General features: G+C 40.9%; 1 protein-coding gene across 1 annotated transcript in view; it reads right to left on the reverse strand.

The window, feature by feature from the left end:
• The window catches only part of LOC124552429 (Y+L amino acid transporter 2), a 74,695-nt gene that overhangs the window by 20,818 nt on the left and 35,304 nt on the right, over window positions 1–18,573 (reverse strand). Inside the window, exons 4-7 of the mRNA XM_047126702.1 lie at window positions 17,544–17,659; window positions 9,362–9,487; window positions 9,169–9,268; window positions 4,359–4,403 (exon numbers count right to left, since the gene is read on the reverse strand). Of these exons, the coding sequence (XP_046982658.1) occupies window positions 4,359–4,403; window positions 9,169–9,268; window positions 9,362–9,487; window positions 17,544–17,659 (387 nt within the window). The remainder of the gene's footprint in view (window positions 1–4,358; window positions 4,404–9,168; window positions 9,269–9,361; window positions 9,488–17,543; window positions 17,660–18,573) is intronic.

Here is an 18,573-nt window from a genome sequence, read left to right on the forward strand (position 1 = left end):
ACCACGAATGACGGAGGGATGTAGATGTTGCAAAGAGAAAGGTGAAGTGAGGAAGGATAATGGGGACTGCAACAGCTTGCAGTCGAGTGTTTAGTGAGAAGGTTTAGCAATGGACTTCATCCCAGATGAGCAGCCCAACTTCCCCACGAGATGGAATACTGTTCGCAGGGAGGAGGGGGGGCCCCGAGTCAAACTGGACTGGAAGGAAACGCGAGAGGTCAAAGCGGCCTCAGAGATGCAATTTTGTTTCTTGGAGGCAGAAAACAAGCAGATGCTGGGATTCCAAGAGCAGTTGTAATTCCTCCTTGTTGCATATAATGTCACGAACGTACTACTGACCATTGGAGAAGAGTCGTAATGTAAAATGGGGAAGACGGAACAAATGAACAGTAGTCCCCTCAAGGGCTGCCGAGTGCCAGCCTTCAAAGACTCACAGCTACAAGGCGCAGAGGCTGAAGGATACTGTTCCACGAGATCCACAAAGGTGTCGGCAGTCTCCCTCTGTCAGTCTGTGGAGCACAGGGCAGAGAAACAGTTGGCGGTGTGCACTGGTGACATGGAGGTCAGCCGGGTGAGAGTATCGTGCAACGACACCATCGAAGAGGATCACCGAGTCAGTGAAGGAGAAGACTGTTTACCTTTGATTGATTTCTTAGAGGCTTTGGGGATGGCAGACAAAGACTCAGATGAGTGTCAGATCTAGGGACGTAAAACATCTACATCTACATCTACATTTATACTCCGCAAGCCACCCAACGGTGTGTGGCGGAGGGCACTTTACGTGTCACTGTCATTACCTCCCTTTTCTGTTCCAGTCGCGTATGGTTCACGGGAAGAACGACTGCCAGAAAACCTCCGTGCGCGCTCGAATCTAATTTTACGTTCGTGATCTCCTCGGGAGGTATAAGTAGGGGGAAGCAATATATTCGATACCTCATCCAGAAACGCAACCTCTCGAAACCTGGCGAGCAAGCTACACCGTGATGCAGAGCGCCTCTCTTGCAGAGTCTGCCACTCCAGTTTGTTAAACATCTCCGTAACGCTATCACGCTTACCAAATAACCCTGTGACGAAACACGCCGCTCTTCTTCGGATCTTCTCTATCTCCTCCGATCTGGTACAGATCCCACACTGATGAGCAATACTCAAGTATAGGTTGAACGAGTGTTTTGTAAGCCACCTCCTTTGTTGATGGACTACATTTTCTAAGGACTCTCCCAATGAATCTCAACCTGGTACCCGCCTTACCAACAATTAATTTTATATGATCATTCCACTTCAAATCGTTCAGCACGCATACTCCCAGATATTTTACAGAAGTAACTGCTACCAGTGTTTGTTCCGCTATCACATAATCATACAATAAAGGATCCTTCTTTCTATGTATTCGCAATACATTACATTTGTCTATGTTAAGAGTCAGTTGCCACTCCCTGCACCAAGTACCTATCTGCTGCAGATCTTCCTGCATTTCGTTGCAATTTTCTAATGGTGCAACTTTTCTGTATACTACAGCATCATCCGCGAAAAGCCGCATGGAACTTCCGACACTATCTACTAGGCCATTTATATATATATATTGTGAAAAGCAATGGTCCCGTAACACTCCCCTGTGGCACACCAGAGGTTACTTTCACGTCTGTAGACGTCTCTCCATTGATAACAACATGCTGTGTTCTGTTTGCTAAAAACTCTTCAATCCAGCCACACAGCTGGTCTGATATTCCGTAGGCTCTTACTTTGTTTATCAGGGGACAGTGTGGAATTGTATCGAACGCCTTCCGGAAGTCAAGGAAAATAGCATCTACCTGGGAGCCTGTATCTAATATTTTCTGGGTCTCATGAACAAATAAAGCGAGCTGAGCCTCACACGATCGCTGTTTCCGGAATCCATGTTGATTCCTACAGAGTAGATTCTGGGTTTCCAGAAACGACATGATACACGACCAAAAAACATGTTCTAAAATTCCACAACAGATCAACGTCAGAGATATAGGTCTACAGTTTTGCTCATCTGCTCGATGCGAGTATTCCTTTTGCCCTTCCTGGCCTGCTGGGTAATGTAGCAGTTGATTCTGGGGAAAGATTTGGTGGCTCATCCTGCATCTGTAGAAGGAGACATGGATGTTATCGTTATACTGGGAGATTTTACAACTGCAATGCTGAATCGACTGCAGGTCGCAAGTATGTGTGGCCACATTATCCGTGGAGTGGGGCAAAGCAAGATTGGTACTGTAAGTGCTGGATGGTAAAATGCTGGGCTTTCGAATAGCCAACAACTTGTGACAGACAGAGTAAGGTACTTTTTTCTTCATCCAGATCTCCCGGATGGCTCCCAAATCGAGATACGTGGGACATTCACAGGCGAGGCGCCACGGTCACTATTACAACCGATATAGTGGGAAGTAGGAGGTGGGCAATCACTCTCATCAGTATACCTGCCACAAGTAAAACAATTGGCTGTATTTTAAAAGGACATGTGAGTATGGCTGTAACATTGACACCGGTAGCAGCACATTGCGTTTGGAAATCAAGGTCGGACTGTGATAGCTTCATAGCCTGCTTTGATATTCAATGGAAGCAATACTCTATCAAAGAGTGTGTGTATGCACTATGGTTGCATCAAACTTTTTTGTTACCCAATGGACTGCAGTGACACCTCAACTGGAGAGGTAAGTTTGGATGTCTCTCTCTGTCAGAGCATCAAGCAGTCGAGTGTAAATGACACCACATGAAGAATTCAGTCTTTGACGGACCTTGATACGAATGGGACAGCGGTGGAGGAGCGAAGCTGTAAGCAGTTGTTGGGTTTGAAAATCACAATTGGTCTTAAGAGGCAAAGTCCATTATGCAAAAAAGAGAAGGATTCACAAGGCCTGCAACCGATCTCAACACCTTTCTGAATAATAAATGGATTAATCGTAGCAAAGTGCTGGCCACCTCTGGTGCACCATACCACAAGGAACTGAGGTGCAGTTGGGAGAGTCTCTGAACCTTTAGCCTTATTCCGTTTACGTTTAGTAGATGTAGATGAAGACAGTGACTAGCTCATTGCTAAGAAATCGCCCACAACTGCCGGCATCTCTGATGGTGTGCTCCTTCCAACTGAGGGGACCCCTAAGACCAGGGTCATCACCTGCTGCCTCAGATGATTGCTCACACCTCAGGTCGCACCTCCTGAACTCCTGACAGTGGGACCAACCGGCAATTTGGGAAGGTAACAGCTCAGGTAATCACCCCTCCCTGGCCTGGCCTATACCTGGGCGTACTTACGAACCCTAACTGTCACCCCGTGGCTGGGAATTACACGTTACCCAGTCACCTGCTTCGTGTAAAACACACAAGCTGGCACAGATGTGCAGCTCAGGAACAGAAGAGCTGCTGCAAAGGCTGTGGCCCCATAGTAGCTGAGCACGAACTCACGAAAGAGTGGTAAGCCCCCTTGGGAGTCAGTGGTTGTGTGTTGGGCAGTCACTGTCATCCATAAACAGGAAGTTGGAATCTACCACACCCCTAAACCGAAAGAATCAATCCAGATTAACCTCCTTGCAATATTGCAAATTCATGCGTGCACACACAAACACACAAGCGCGCATGTGCCCACACACCACCTGCCCTTCCATTATGGTACAGTTTTAGGTGGCTCGTTGTCCCAGGTTTGATTCCATACCATGTCGGGGATTTTCTCCACTTCAAACAAAGAGTGAGTGAGTGAGTGTGTGTGTGTGTGTGTGTGTGTGTGTGTGTGTGTGTGTGTGTGTGTGTGTGTGTGCGCGCGCGTTAGTGTTGTCCTAATCCCTATCATCACTTGACCACAACTGTTGTGGTCAAGTCTTTAAAGTAAACACTCCTTAACAAATTCAAAGAATCCAGATATTGATAGCTCAAGTTATGCAAGTGCACATGGGGGCGTTCTTGAGGCGCCGAAACTGGTGGTCTGTATAAAATAACTTCTCAAAGAAAACAGCTGTTTGCAATTTTCCTTGGTACTTATTTGACTGGCCTCTGACCCTTCTCCACAATGGATCAACAGAAGGTCCTCAGTTTTTAGTGATTTTCATACTTTACCTTAATGTCTCACTGTCTTAATTTGATACACACTGACTGAATTTTCCGTTTCATACGCATTTGAAGCTTAGCTTTGAAAACCCTGTTTAGTTTCCCAAAAGCTCTGCAATCCATTTATATCCTTCACTCCCATTCAATTTACTGTCTTTAACTGAACTAAATACAGAAACTCATCAATTTGTTCTACTACTGCATTCTTAACTTTTATTACTTTCTTTGTAGTGTATTGCTTACACATTTATCTTTTTTTTTAGGAAAGGTATACTGCATTATAAGCTAGGTCTACTTACACATAAGGATTCTTCAGCTCTTCTGTCATGAAGTTTAAGTAATTCCTGGAAAAAAAGGAAATCCAATGGTAATTATTCAACATTCAACAGGAAAATATCAACATATCCTATATTACATTCTATCAGCTTGGTACATTTCTTCAAAACAAAACAGAATGTGGGCATTCACCCCCCCTTCTCCCCCACAAATTTATGCAGAGTTTTCCCAAGAACCTTAGTAAACTTTTGTTATTCAATTGCACTCTGCAATTCCGACTTTAATACAAGAGTACAGTAATACCAATGATAATTTGAGTTTGCCTGCAAGAAATGCAAAAACAAATATCTAGCGCATGGTAATCATTAGAAAATTAAAATAAAATATAGAAAATGAACTCATAAACAAATGAAGACATACAAAGGTTCCATCAGCAACCGACAAACTTCATAGTGTTTCGAAATGTGGTTGTCAACACTTGAGAGAAGTTATGACTTAGAACAAAGATATCGATGGAATAACGAAAGACAGCGAGAAAGCAATGAAAACAGAATTTGGGGGCGGGGGGGGGGGGGGGGGCGTGATGGTGGTGGGGGGAGAGAATATAATGCAAACTGTGTAGTATGACAGACAAAGGAAATGTGAATAGGTTTAACAAACAACGCAAAATGTAGTGTTCCTTGCACAGGAAAAGGGAGTTGCAGAAAAAAAGATGGCCCACATGAGAGTCATCAGCACAATAGGAGATCTAGTGTGTTGTAGAAATCCCATGCAGGCTTTACAAAGTGTTTGAATCTATCTATTTCAGGTATCTATGTCTATTTCAGGTATCTATGCCACATACATACTCCGTTTAAAAGTGGGTTCTACAATCCAACTATGTTGTCCCCTGGGGTATACAAGTTGACTTTTTTTTACAGCATCAACCACCTGACATCCACCACCACTTAACTCCCTACATCACTTAAACACAGTTATTCTGTTTGTAACACCTTCACTGTAAACCGTTTTGATTCGGTACGTGTTATCCCTTCCGTGCGTAGGAAGCGGATTATAGCATGTGGCTCGCATTTGGTGGGATTTCTTACAGACATCTTTCTCACAACTGGACACTACGTCAGTTTGTGTACTACTGTTTTCCTACGGTGCTCACTTTGGTCAGGGAGATCCCCCTTTAACACACAGTGTTGCCAGCTCTCATAAAACCACAGATGGTTATGATTACAGTACACTTGCCTTCTGAACACACCTCATACCAGCATTTATATCTTTCATTGCATCTATTAAAGGGAAAAGTACTTCTCTCCAATTAAATAACAAAAATGCATAACTTCTAGTCGAGCCCAGTACTACTGCTTTTACTGACTCCATACAAAGGTCACAGTGACCACATTAACCAACATCTTAAAAGTAAGCAGCTAATTGACAACCGATCACAATTCAAATGGAACAGAGCATTTACACAAAGCAAATATTGACCGTGTAAATTTAAATCTACCTACCAAACCCACATTCCATAATCAGTATTGAGGTGCTCAAAACGTTTGTCTGGAAAGTGACGTCACCAGTTCTATTACGATGCTACAACTGGTCAGATGACAGTCTCTCCTCCAGCATTAGTCTGTGGTAGTTGTTAGCTCCCCAATGTAACAAACCTCAGTTCCCTCCTACCTCACAGAGAATTGGAATGTGTCTACGTAAAGCCTCATTTAGCAGTCCAGTTCCTGTGGTGACACAGGGTTCCCTCAAACAATGATATATGTGTGATCGTAGTCTGTGCAAATTTTAGGGAGTCCACTGCAGAAATGTTTCAACGGACCGATCAGGCATTTAGGAACAAATGTCTGTCAAAATGGTAGGCGTTTCAGCAATGTGAGACATTCTTTGGAAGGCAAAGTGCTGGATGTGCTCTGCTGTCGACACATGAAGACACTGACTCCAGCCCGTGAAATTTTGAACTCGTCCCATAGTATGAGAGTATGCATGATAGCTCAGACTGGATGTACCCAAAACCACTGTAACTGAGCAATGGCAGATGAAGAAATGTGGGTAGATAATGATGTTCGGTTTGTGGGGCACTCAACTGCGCAGTTATCAGCGCCCGAACAAATTCCCAATCTTTACTCAGTCCAATCTCGGCACTGTCATGAATGATGATGAAATGATGAAGACAACACAAACACCCAGTCCCTGAGTGGAGAAGATCCCCAACCCAGCCGGAAATCGAACCCACGACCCCGTGATCCAGAGGCAGCAACACTAGCCATTAGACCACAAGCTGCGAACAAATGAAAGCAGCACTGGTCCCGAAGAGATTAACCGATGACCATGTGTCCAATTGAATCCTCATTTGTGGAGAACTTAGAATTATGTAGAAATAATGCCACTTTTTTGAACAGTGTTATAACGGGAAATAAGTTAGGCTTTCTGAATACGATCCTGAGACGAAGAGACAGAGCTCTGAGTCGCATACCTCGCAGTCATTGTGTATGAGTAGATCCAAAGTCAAGGCAATGCTCAGTCATTTTTCAATTCCAATGGTATTGTTTCCTCAGCCCCAGGCACCTCCAAAGGATACCACTCCAAAACTGTCCACAGCATGAAAGCTGCTGTTACCTGTGCCCAGAAAGACAGTCCGACTGAGCCTTCCGGGATGCCTACAACTCTTGGAAACCTAGCTGACAAAAAGTCTCAACACAGGAAGATCACACATTGAAGAATTGATTCATTGTACCAAAAAATTAATTTCATGGACTTAGTTATATTACTTTCCAGATAATTCTCACACTGGAGAATTGGTACTGGGAAAAGCCTCAAACACAGATTTGGGAGCATTCCCAAGTGCTTTCTCTGCTGAGCCTCGCTTATCAGGTCCCACTGACTGCCGAAATTTTATTGATGGCATCCATCACATTCCCTCCTGCAATGCGATCAGTGGCAGTAGAAAGTTTGGTGCTTAATGCCTGAATGTTGCTGTTGCTTCACTTCCTGGTTCTGAGAGAACAGGTGACTCAATTTTAATCTGTGGATGCTGACTGATCATCATTTGGTAAATGGAAGTTTGGTCTTACTCGATTGTAGTTTCACTGAACTAATGACAATTTGCATTGACAATAAATTAGAATCTATCACTGTAAAACACTGTGTGAGATTTTCGAAAAATAGTTTCAAATGAAGCAATACTGTGTTGTTTGAGGCTTTCCTCACACAACAACTGCTCCAAAGGTTCTCGAGCATTGTGTCAGGTCATACTGTGCAGTTTAGACAATACTTCAGATGCAATGCCTGAAAATCTTTCACGAAGAAGCTACAGTAGAACCACGCTAATCTGTCCCCTACAGAACAGAGTACGGTCGGAACGCAAGACAGACTACCAGAGGACAGTTTTAATGACCCATAACATCATAATACAGTATAGTACAACTTTTAATTTTCAGCTGGAAATACTATCTGAAATACTGTTAAATGTTAACACAGTACGAAATGAAAACAAAACATTGACACACAAAAAATCTTACATAAAAGTGTCATGTACAGTAGTGCCTGTTCTGTAAAATATGTCTGTATTATTCTGTTACTGTGAGAGTGTGTGTAACAACTGTACATACCTTATTACAGTATTGATATGAAAATAACATATGTCTGCTTGTGTCTGTATATGTGCGGATGTGTGTGTGTGTGTGTGTGTGTGTGTGTGTGTGTGTGTGTGGGGAGGGGGGGGGGGGGGGCGCGTGCGCGAGCGAGTGTATACCTGTCCCTTTTTCCGCCTAAGGTAAGTCTTTCCGCTCCCGGGATTGAAATGACTCCTTACCCTCTCCCTTAAAACCACATCCTTTCGTCTTTCCCTCTCCTTCCCTCTTTCCTGATGAAGCAACCGTGAGTTGCAAAAGCTTGAATTTTGTGTGTGTGTTTGTGTTTGTTAGTGTGTCTATCAACATACCAATGCTTTTGTTTGGTAAGTTACATCATCTTTGTTTTTAGATATATTATTACAGTATTGCATTGACACACAACTGATTTGCACTCAACTGTTTAACACTTGAGAAATTACAGGGTAAAAAACGGTGGTACGTTCTTACGCAGGATAATAAAAAGTTTGTATTGTTCTTTTGCTTAGCAGACTAAGACAATTATTTTGCTACGATGTTCCGCCATTTCCTAATCCACAAAAAATCTATTCGGGTAGATGTAGAACTTTGTTCAATGGTTTGAAGAGCTATATCAAATCCATTTTTGGCATACGTGTGTGATACTCAGCCACAGGTTCACTGTTGTCATTATCTTTCCCATTCTCATCAGTTGTTCGAATAACAGCATCAATGATTTGGTCGTCAATTCTGCTTCCACCGTGTAGTCAGCGTCGTGTACTGATCCATTCACTCTTATTACTGAGCTCAATATCCAGTTGCAAAGACAGCGTCACACATTTATGTTCAGTTGGTGCCGTAATTTACTTTTACACACTTCAATATGCAAGAACGCTTTCTCTAATTTATAAAACAAATATGTGCATACCATTTATTGATGGAGCTAGAAACAAATTATTTCATACTAAAACTAATCAAACAACCGTACCCACCATCGGCCAACAGCCTACTGATCCGTCGACAAATCCAGATTTGACTTCAGCAGCAGCAGCCCACATATGTAAACAAACACCAGAAATGGGTCGGTCAGATTAAGCGGGGAGTTGGACTACCTGAGGTTGGATTGGCGAGGTTCTACTGTATATCAGCTTTGTATATCGTTAACAAGCTGCTCTCCTTTTCATCACACCAAACTAGAGCATGCAGACACTAGAATAACAGATCAGTGAAAAAGCAGGTTACCCACCATCCAGAGTAGGAAAATATACCAGAATAAATGGACACAGCAATCCTGCCCGGATCCGAGTGGGAACCTTCAAAGGGATTATTGAAATTTTCAGTGTTGCCTGCAAAGAAACAGAAATAAACCTCAAACTGGTTACATCAATTGTTGACATTATTCCATCTTAAAAATATGGAACATTTTTCTTCCCACTTACCCATAAAAAGATATGCCAACCCTGCAATGATAATAAGTACTAGTGCCAAAATCTTAGTGAACATAAACAGGTTTTGCATTCGACTAGTCTTGCGGACATCATAACAGTTCATGAATGTCAGGAAACCTGTAAGTACATAACAATTTATTATTAGCAAAAATTATAGTGAGAAATATTAAATGTTAATTATGACTATCATTCTCTGAGACATAGCTAATCAGGAAACTGATAAACTATGGTCTTACAGAAATTTCTGTACTACACAGGTACAAAATCTCTAATCACAAATTTTTATCCCATAAATGCAGTTCATCCATCTAATGTTCAAAACCAGTAATGAGATAGCTCACTATTTTTGAGTTCAGTGTATGCTTAAATCATGTAATAAACACAAGTCTTCTGATCCAGACTGTATACCAATTAGGTTCCTTCCAAAGTATGCTGATGGAATAGCTCCATACTTAACAATCATATACAACTGCTCACTTGACGAAAAATCTGTACACTAAGACTGGAAAGTTGCATTGTTCACACCAATATTTGAAAAAGGTAGTAGCGGTAAACCATTAAATTATAGGCCCATATCATTAACATTGATATGCAGCAGGATTTTGGAACATATATTGCGTTCGAACATTATGAATTACCTTGAAGGGAACTGTCTACTGACACACAGACAACATAGATCTAGACAACATCGTTCTGGTTTCATGACTTCCTTTCAGAGGGGTCATAGTTAGCAGAAACTGACGGAAAGTCATTAGTAAAACAGAAGGGATTTCTGGCGTTCCCCAAGGTAGTGTTAGATGCCCTTTACTGTTCCTTATCTATATAAGCAATTTAAGAGACAATCTGAGCAGTAGTCTTAGGTTGTTTCCAGATGATGCAGTCATTTATAGACTAATAAAGTCATCAGAAGATCAAAACAAATTGCAAAATGATTTAGAAAAGATATCTGTATGGTGTGGAAATTGACAATTGACTCTAAATAATGAAAAGTGTGAGGTCATCCACACGAATGCTGAAAGAAATTCGTTAAACTTTGGTTACGGAATAAATCAGTCAAGTGTAAAGGCCATAAATTCAATTACAACGAAATTGAAAAGAACACTTAGAAAATGTTGTGGGGAAGGCAAACCACGGACTGGGCTTAGTTGGTAAAACAGACAGAAAATGTAACAGGCATACTAAAGAGACCACCTACACTATGCTTGTCTGCCCTCTTTCAGACTACTGCTGTGTGGTGTGGGAACCTCACCAGATAGGATTAATGGAATACACTTAGAAAATTCAAAGAAGGGCAGCACGTTTTGTATTATCCTGAAATAGAAGAGAGAGTGTCACAGACATGATACAGGATTCGGGGTGGACATCATTAAAACAAAGGTGTTTTTTGTTGGAGTGGAATCCTCTCTCAAAATTTCAGTTACCAACTTTCCCTACATATGGAGAAATGATCATCACAATACAATAAGGGAAATCAGCATTCACACAGAAAGATATAGGTATCAGTTTTTCTGCATGCTGTTCAATAGTGGAATAATTGAGAATTACAGTGAAGGTGGTTTGATGGTCCCTCTGCCAGGCACTTAACTGTGATTTGCAGAGTATCCATGTAGATGTAGACGTAGATGCACGAAAAATCCGTGTCACGGATATAGGATCTCAGTTTTGGGGATCATTTCTGCCACCATTCTTGCTGTCAGGTGTGACCTGTGCTTTCTTCCCATTACTGGATACGGTTTTCTGTTTGAGGTATCTACGGTACATTATAACTATAAGACGGCTAATTCAGCCACAACTCCGTTATAGATTCTGACAGGGATACCACAGCCTCTAATTATTCATATTGTCTAACTGAGCTGTACACCTAGCTTCTTAGCGTGAACACTATTGATCTATGTTAAACAGTAGTATTGTAGCATTAGCTAGACATGAGGTGCCAGCACGTTTTTGAAGAACACTATTCCTCATGTTGAATGTAGCAGCATTTGACAGATGCTGCTTCAAAGTTAAGAGTTCTCTCCATTGTTATTCGAGGTATTTTGGTGTATTGCTGTAATGCAAAACTTGGCCTCTGAATGTGACTTCTGATTTGAAATTTGCCTGCCGGACAGGTGAAATGCAGATAACTTGCTTCACATTCATAGGTGCAACTTTTAATTACCCTTACATGTTTCCTCCAGGTGGAAAGCAATACGAGTAGTCCAAACTGTCTGAAAAGACCCCTCAGTTAAAGGACATACAAGAAGTTTGGATGTCCTTTTCAGGATCCATAAGTTTTTAGAACTGGACATTTAATTTACTCGCAAATCATCAAGCTAAACTCCATCTAATGTACTAAGCCACTCTACTGCTGTGAGAAATCCCATTTCTGGTGCCCAAATTCTACTCTCTTGTTTACATGTCAGCCACAGCTCACTTCCACGCCATAACGCAGAGCTGCCCACGGTCTTATACATCAATTGCGTGTGTGTCTTTCTGTTTTGATTTTCAGCCATGTATTTATTTGTCCACATGTGATTTTGCTAGTATGTAGAAGACAATGTGAAAAAAGTGAGGGAGATAGAGGGGGTGGGGGGTGGGGGTGGGGGGGGGGGGGGGGGGGGGGGTGGGGGTGCAACAGAGTTTTGGAAGTCTAGTACAGCTCCTGCAGGATAGCTCGGGGTCCTGTGCAGAAATGCATTCTCATTCTCAGCACCGTACGAGCTGCCTCCATTCCAAAGGGGCACCCTGCTCAGTTTGCTGTCACCTACTGAATGTATATTTTTATACCCAGGGCGGGTTGTTCATTAGCTACTGTGGTGTAACGTATCACACCTTTAGAGTGACGTGTAACCCTACATCTACCTAGTTAATGAATCACGGTCGCAACAGTTGAAACCATTTACGTACAAAACATTTTGTGCGTAGCCTGGTGCTGGCAGGGCCACACTGCAAAATGAAGACGTGGATGTGCCAGCTTTCTCACACAATTTTGACGAAACTATACAGTAAAAAACAAAAAACATTCTCCCACAGCCTCTGTCATCAGTTTCGTGATGAACTGCCTAACGTTTTATTAAGTCATACGTACTGTGATATTTTGACAGTAAGGAAGCTACTGCACAAAATTCAAATAGCTTTCAGCGAAAAGTAGTGGTCGCTATGAGCTTGCGTTTTGTCTATCTTAGGTCATACACTGATGCGTACAAAATGTAGCTTGTATATAGAACTCTCCTGTAGAGTTTGTGAAGGCTCTCGTAAGAACTTCAGCATACTGGGCATGGTAGTTCTCATCGCTCATATGCCATCCACATGTGGCCAGACTGTGTGGGAGCAATATTTTGGTGTGGGAGGGATAGCAGCTGTCAAAGTGCAGATACTGTTGGCAGTTTTTAGGTTTAATGTGGACAGCGATGTGGATGAGGCCATCAGAGAGGTGAAGTTCAATGTTCAGGAATGTGACATACTGGGTTCAGGATGGACAGGTGAAGAAGATTTCCTATGCCATGTCCTCACACAGCCCCAATCATTCCACCACCCCATCAGCCAATATTGCCCTGGACTGGAACAGCTGAACCGTATCCTTCTGGAGGGCTTTGTTTGTCTACCATCATGACCTGAAATGAGGGACACCCCGACCTAAATCCTTTCGGCCCCTCCTAAAGTGATATTCCATTGCCCACCCAACCTACAAAGCGTTCTCGTCCATCCCTATGCTACTCCCAATCCCAACCCCTCGCTCAGGGATCATATCCTTTTTGAACACCCAGGCGCGAGGTCTGCCCAATCCATAGACCCATCATTCCCACTGTAATGGATCTGGGAGATGTCTTATTTTTTACCGGATTTGTCGATACCAAATTGTAAATGTTTTCGTATATTTTTTGTCAGAATTTTTTATTATAATTTGCCTTATTATATGTTAATTTACTTATATTTTTGAGAGTGAAAGCATATTGATTACTATTAGTAAATGTGTCGAAGAATAGCAAAGAGACTGATTACAAGTGGAAGCTTGTGTGTTGTGTAAAATATCTTTGACACTGGAGTCGTCTTTGACTGTACTCAATCGTCAGTTAACTCTTGGTGTGTGTTGACGGAAGAAGAATGTGCAGGTCGCCGTCAAATAATTTTGAATTATGTTACTATTTTTTATATAAACTATAAGAAGAAACTACATTTGAAGAAATGGTATTTGAAACACCAAAAATGAGGCAAACACATTGAACCAGGTCATTTCTGCAGCCGACAAAGATGCATTGTGGAATCATACTTCATTAGACAACTGAAGCCAAGACCAATATCGCCTTGTAAACATCTAACGGAAAAGGTACTGTCATGAAATATGCCAAATTTAAGTAAATAAAAAGAGTGAGCATATTTCAACTTTGTGTCTCAGCCGGGATACCATATTTCACCACTCCAGTTCTCTCATAGGCTTATCCTACCCCCATAAGAGGCTAGGCCACCTGTGAAAGCAACCATGTCACATACCAGCTCTGCCGCAAACACTGCACAGCTTTTTTTTTATTTCAATGGCTACTTCACAGCCTGGTTCATCTACTATTGGTGATGTTTGTTTATATAATTGCTTAGTTTTATACTTCCAGCCTCTACTGCAGAATCTGAAGAGAAAATCTGACCTGTTTAGTATCCACAGCCATGAAGTAATAAAAAGGTGAGCTAAATAATATCACATCATATTAGAGCTCACGAACAAGTCATCAACACTAGGGAACATTACACTATTGACCCAATTTGTCCCCAATTGTTTGTTTAATAACAGACTGTTTCACAATTGTTGCACTTACTACTGCATTAATATATTAGTGAGATGAAATTGTTTAAACCCTGCTGAGTTTGTGGCAAAAGAATCTAATTTTAATGTGTTAACAAGTCAGGTGAAATTGTTCTTTCTGTTGAAATTTCAGAACAGTCCAGCAATCTACTGCGTTTTTTATAATAAATGGTCAACAAGTCGAATTATTAGTCATACTGGCTTAACCTGACATTTGTAGACAAGATAGCTGTAGCTTACAAGTTCTGCTTGTGAGTGACGTTCAGCTATTTAACTGCACCTCTCCTACCAGGTGGCAGTCACCTGGATGGAACCCCCTCCACCACCTGTTTGCCCTCTCCTACCAAGCTGTCTGGGAGGTACAGTTCAATTCTTTCCTGCGCATTTTACATTGGTAAACACTGGACCAGCTTCAGGCCAGAGATAATGAAGAGTAAAAAAGAATGGGATCAAGAGGAACAGAAATACACTGTTGGGACGATGGAGGTAGACAAAGGTAAAGGAGATGACAGGGCATTAAAGTATTTTCCACAACACACAATTTTTAGGTAGTTTTCATTTTTGGTCAAAAGTGTGATATCATCTATATGTAAGAGACAGTATTTCTATTCAACAGTTTCTATGTAGATGGTTCAACCAAAATTGGCCATCAGGATTAAATAAAAAAGCCACTTGGACTGTTTCAAAATTATATTTACAAATTATACTATTTCAATGGCCAGTGACAATTTGAAAACTGAAAAAGTGATAGATTGCTTCTTCTCTGTGAAGGTACATTAGTGGGGTTTGTGGAAAATTTTATATTGTTGTAGTTCAGGTCTATGAGTGATTCTGACAACAAAGAAAAAAATGAACAGAAATCTTATAAGAAGTGGTATGAAGACACTCTGCTGTCCAACTTAACTAATTTACTTTGTTCAAATAACTAATGGGGATGCAACCAGGTGATATCTTTGGCAAATGGTGTTATTTAGACAGGTACACAAGACTTTTTTTATTGCAATGAAAAATGTTTATCATAATTTGATTATTGTTAACAGAGGGTCTACACAGTTATTTATAGATCACAGGACACTACAAAATGGATAATACAAAAGAGACATTCTTCTACTAGTAGACTGTACAATGGGTGAATTACTGGATCTTCCTGCCAAGAAAAACCACAGCTGCCTCTATAGCACATAAAAAAATAAAGAAAGAAAACAGAGACATGGTTCTGAGACTGCTACCACACCACTGCTATTTTAAATGCATATAGTTTAGATGGGTACGTATTTAGAGCAATGTGGCACAGGACTATACAAAATAAACACTACAACAGAAAACCAGCATGGCACAATTTGTTAAATAAACAAAATAATAATGAAATGTGGCAATATGAACATGTATTGGAACATATATGGAATGATTCATTTTTTAGTTAAATCCAGATAGCTGTTATAGTAGTGACAAACAGTGATTTATAATCAGATACATGTAGCACACAAACACTGATGGAACGGTGTGTTGTATCAAAAGTTAAACTGTTTTCACATATCAAATTTCTTTTTCTCAATTTAATAGGTCACTTGTTACTTCACAGTGTTTACTTTGTGAGTGAATCTTATGGCTTTTTATTCTACTTTAACCATGTGATTATGATATCAATGTATGTATCTAGTTACTACAGCCACTAAGAACCAAGGACAATCTTTCAGTTTTCCACAAGATGAAACAGAGAAGTGCCTAAAAGTAGATGCAGACGTAAACCAGTGGAAAAATGCTCCTATTAAGAGTACAAAAAACTCGAATATGTTCCTGTTTATTAAAAATAATGATTGAAAAAATGGGGTACCCAGCTGCCTCATTCTACCTTCCTCAATTTTCTCAAAAATCTTGGCATGAGAATTTATTCGAACTGTTTCTGACATGTAACTCACCTGAAACTCCCACAAGAAGCCCTAACTCTAACTCACTCACACCCACTACTCCATCACTCGCTCATACCCACCCAGTCCCCCCCCCCCCCCTTTTCAGCCAAACTCATTGTCATTATCTCTTTCTGTCTCTCTGTCACTGTCTCCTGTGTCAAAGCCACACACCGCCACATTCTGTGTTACTACTACAGTCTCCTTTATCACTATCTCCCTCTTGGTCTTTCTTACTGCTACTATCTCATTCCTTCCTTGCTGCTGCTACTACTACTATCTTCTCAGTCACTACCTACCTCTTTCTCATAACACTGTTCTCTCAGTGTCAGCTATGTTCCACTGCCACAGTCTCTCTCTCCCCCCCCCCCCCCCCCCCCCCCCCTCACTTTTCTGTCTCTGCCTCTGCCATCGTCTTCTCTCAGCAGAAAAAAGTGTAAATATGTTTGGGAAACTTTTCAAATGTCCTAAGGAAGATATAATGAGGCAGCTGGTACCCCACTTTTCAGTCAGAGTCTTTTAAATAAACAGGAACATATTTGCATTTTTTGTACTCCGATAAGAGGGGTTTTCCACTGGTTCCTGCCTTTCTCCTGCTGCAACAGGGCTTGTAACCCATATGAGAAGGTATATATTGGTCAGTGAAATTTAGATAGTTTGCTTATGTGACATTGAAATAATGCAAAACTAATTTTAGATCTCAGGCCAGATTTTACATGCAAAAAAATTTTGCACATGCTTCACTACTACAACATAGGATTCCCAGGTGATAACGCAGACACTTTACAGGATCTCTCTCCATGCTATGTCACTTTATATGCTACACTTTTCCCTCATACTATATTTTACGTGCATACTTCACATGTACAATTAACTTTGAACCTCTGTATCTCAGAAATGGATAAATATATGAAGAATATTTTGAAGGTTGTTCAAGATCTTAGGAACACATTGTAAAAATTACAGCCATTTGCTGTGCATAAACATCTCTGAATTCCTGGCTGGGTTTTAGTCTGCTGGTGATGGCAAAGTTGAGGTATTCCAAAGAACCGCACATTAACTAATGGTGCCTCCGTAAGCCCCATCCAGCCCATTGTAGACCACATCAAATGCAAAAAGAACCAACTGATTATTTCCATTTGCCTACGCACGAGAAAGTGTGTAATATTCATACTTTGGCCTTGTGCATTAGGACAGTGACACTAAGACAATCCTTTCTTTGTGTACACAAATGGTTTCCAGCCCAAGGGCTATCTGAAACATGAAGTCCATTTTAGTGCTCTTTCTTTAATTTTAGCTGACACAATTAAATGCCTTGGTTGATGATTACATACATAAGAAAGTATCTTAAAATTTACAGAAAAGTGGCAATATGCACCACGCTATGCAATAAATTTCTTTTGAAATAAAGAATAGGGGCATGGCTCGTATAATGTAACTAAAATGAGTTGCATGTAAAGTACACATGCACTTAAGTAAGTAAATAACTTACATATGGTGACAGCTGCAATCATTCTAACTGCAGCATCAGGTACTGAGCAGTTTGGGAAAAATGGCTGAATGGCGTAACTCGCAAATGTCAGACCCATGATGGCATTCGTTGTAGGCCTGCAATATCACACTAATTTCAATTCTTCTTAAGATCACTATCTAAAAACTAAATCATTAATGCAAAACAATAAAATAACTTCTTTACTTATTAAAGACAGATTAATTTACACGAGGCAGAACTATTGAATACGCAGAGAAAGTAATATTTTATGGGTTAATTTTTTTATGCATACATGATAAATGTCAATCTATTCATTTCTCTGCATAATGTGGTGATGTTAGCATGGTATTCTATCAAAATATAGCACAAACTCTATATTTTCACCTGGCACAAACAGCAGTGAACCAATAATGTAGAAAATACAAAAGAGAACCTTACATCAAATATTCAGTCAATGACTTAAATGACCTGCGGTACTGAAATATTTGTATATACATTCGGAAGTTAGTTTGCTTGATTCCCAGATATGCAAGTACACTAGATAGTTTAGAAAACTGCCTGTATGGGAGGAAGGGGGGAGGGACAGTCCTCTCCTCGCTCTCTTCCACATTCTTGGCTATCTGCTTTCCAGGGTATTAACTGACTGAAAAATATTGCCTTATGCACAAACCACTTTGATTCAACACTGTTTCTCAACTACAAAGAGCAGTACCGTATTTACTCGAATCTAAGCCGCACCTGAAAAATGAGACTCAAAATCAAGGAAAAAAAAAATTTCCCGAATCTAAGCCGCACCTAAAATTTGACTCGAAATTCAAGGGGAGTAAAAGTTTTAGGCCGCAACGCCAAATCGAAACAAAGTTGGTCCATTGTAATATGACACACAATTTAGGTCGAATGAATGACAATACAGCTACAGTAGTTTGGTTCGAGTCTTAAGCTTAGCAGTTAAGCTTTACCAGGTAGCCATTGCTATGCGTCAGGCGCTCAGTCCGTATTTATACAGGTACCCTTCCTTTTTCACATGCTT

The sequence above is a fragment of the Schistocerca americana genome, chromosome 10, assembly GCF_021461395.2.
Source record: "Schistocerca americana isolate TAMUIC-IGC-003095 chromosome 10, iqSchAmer2.1, whole genome shotgun sequence".
Lineage (NCBI taxonomy): Eukaryota > Metazoa > Arthropoda > Insecta > Orthoptera > Acrididae > Schistocerca > Schistocerca americana.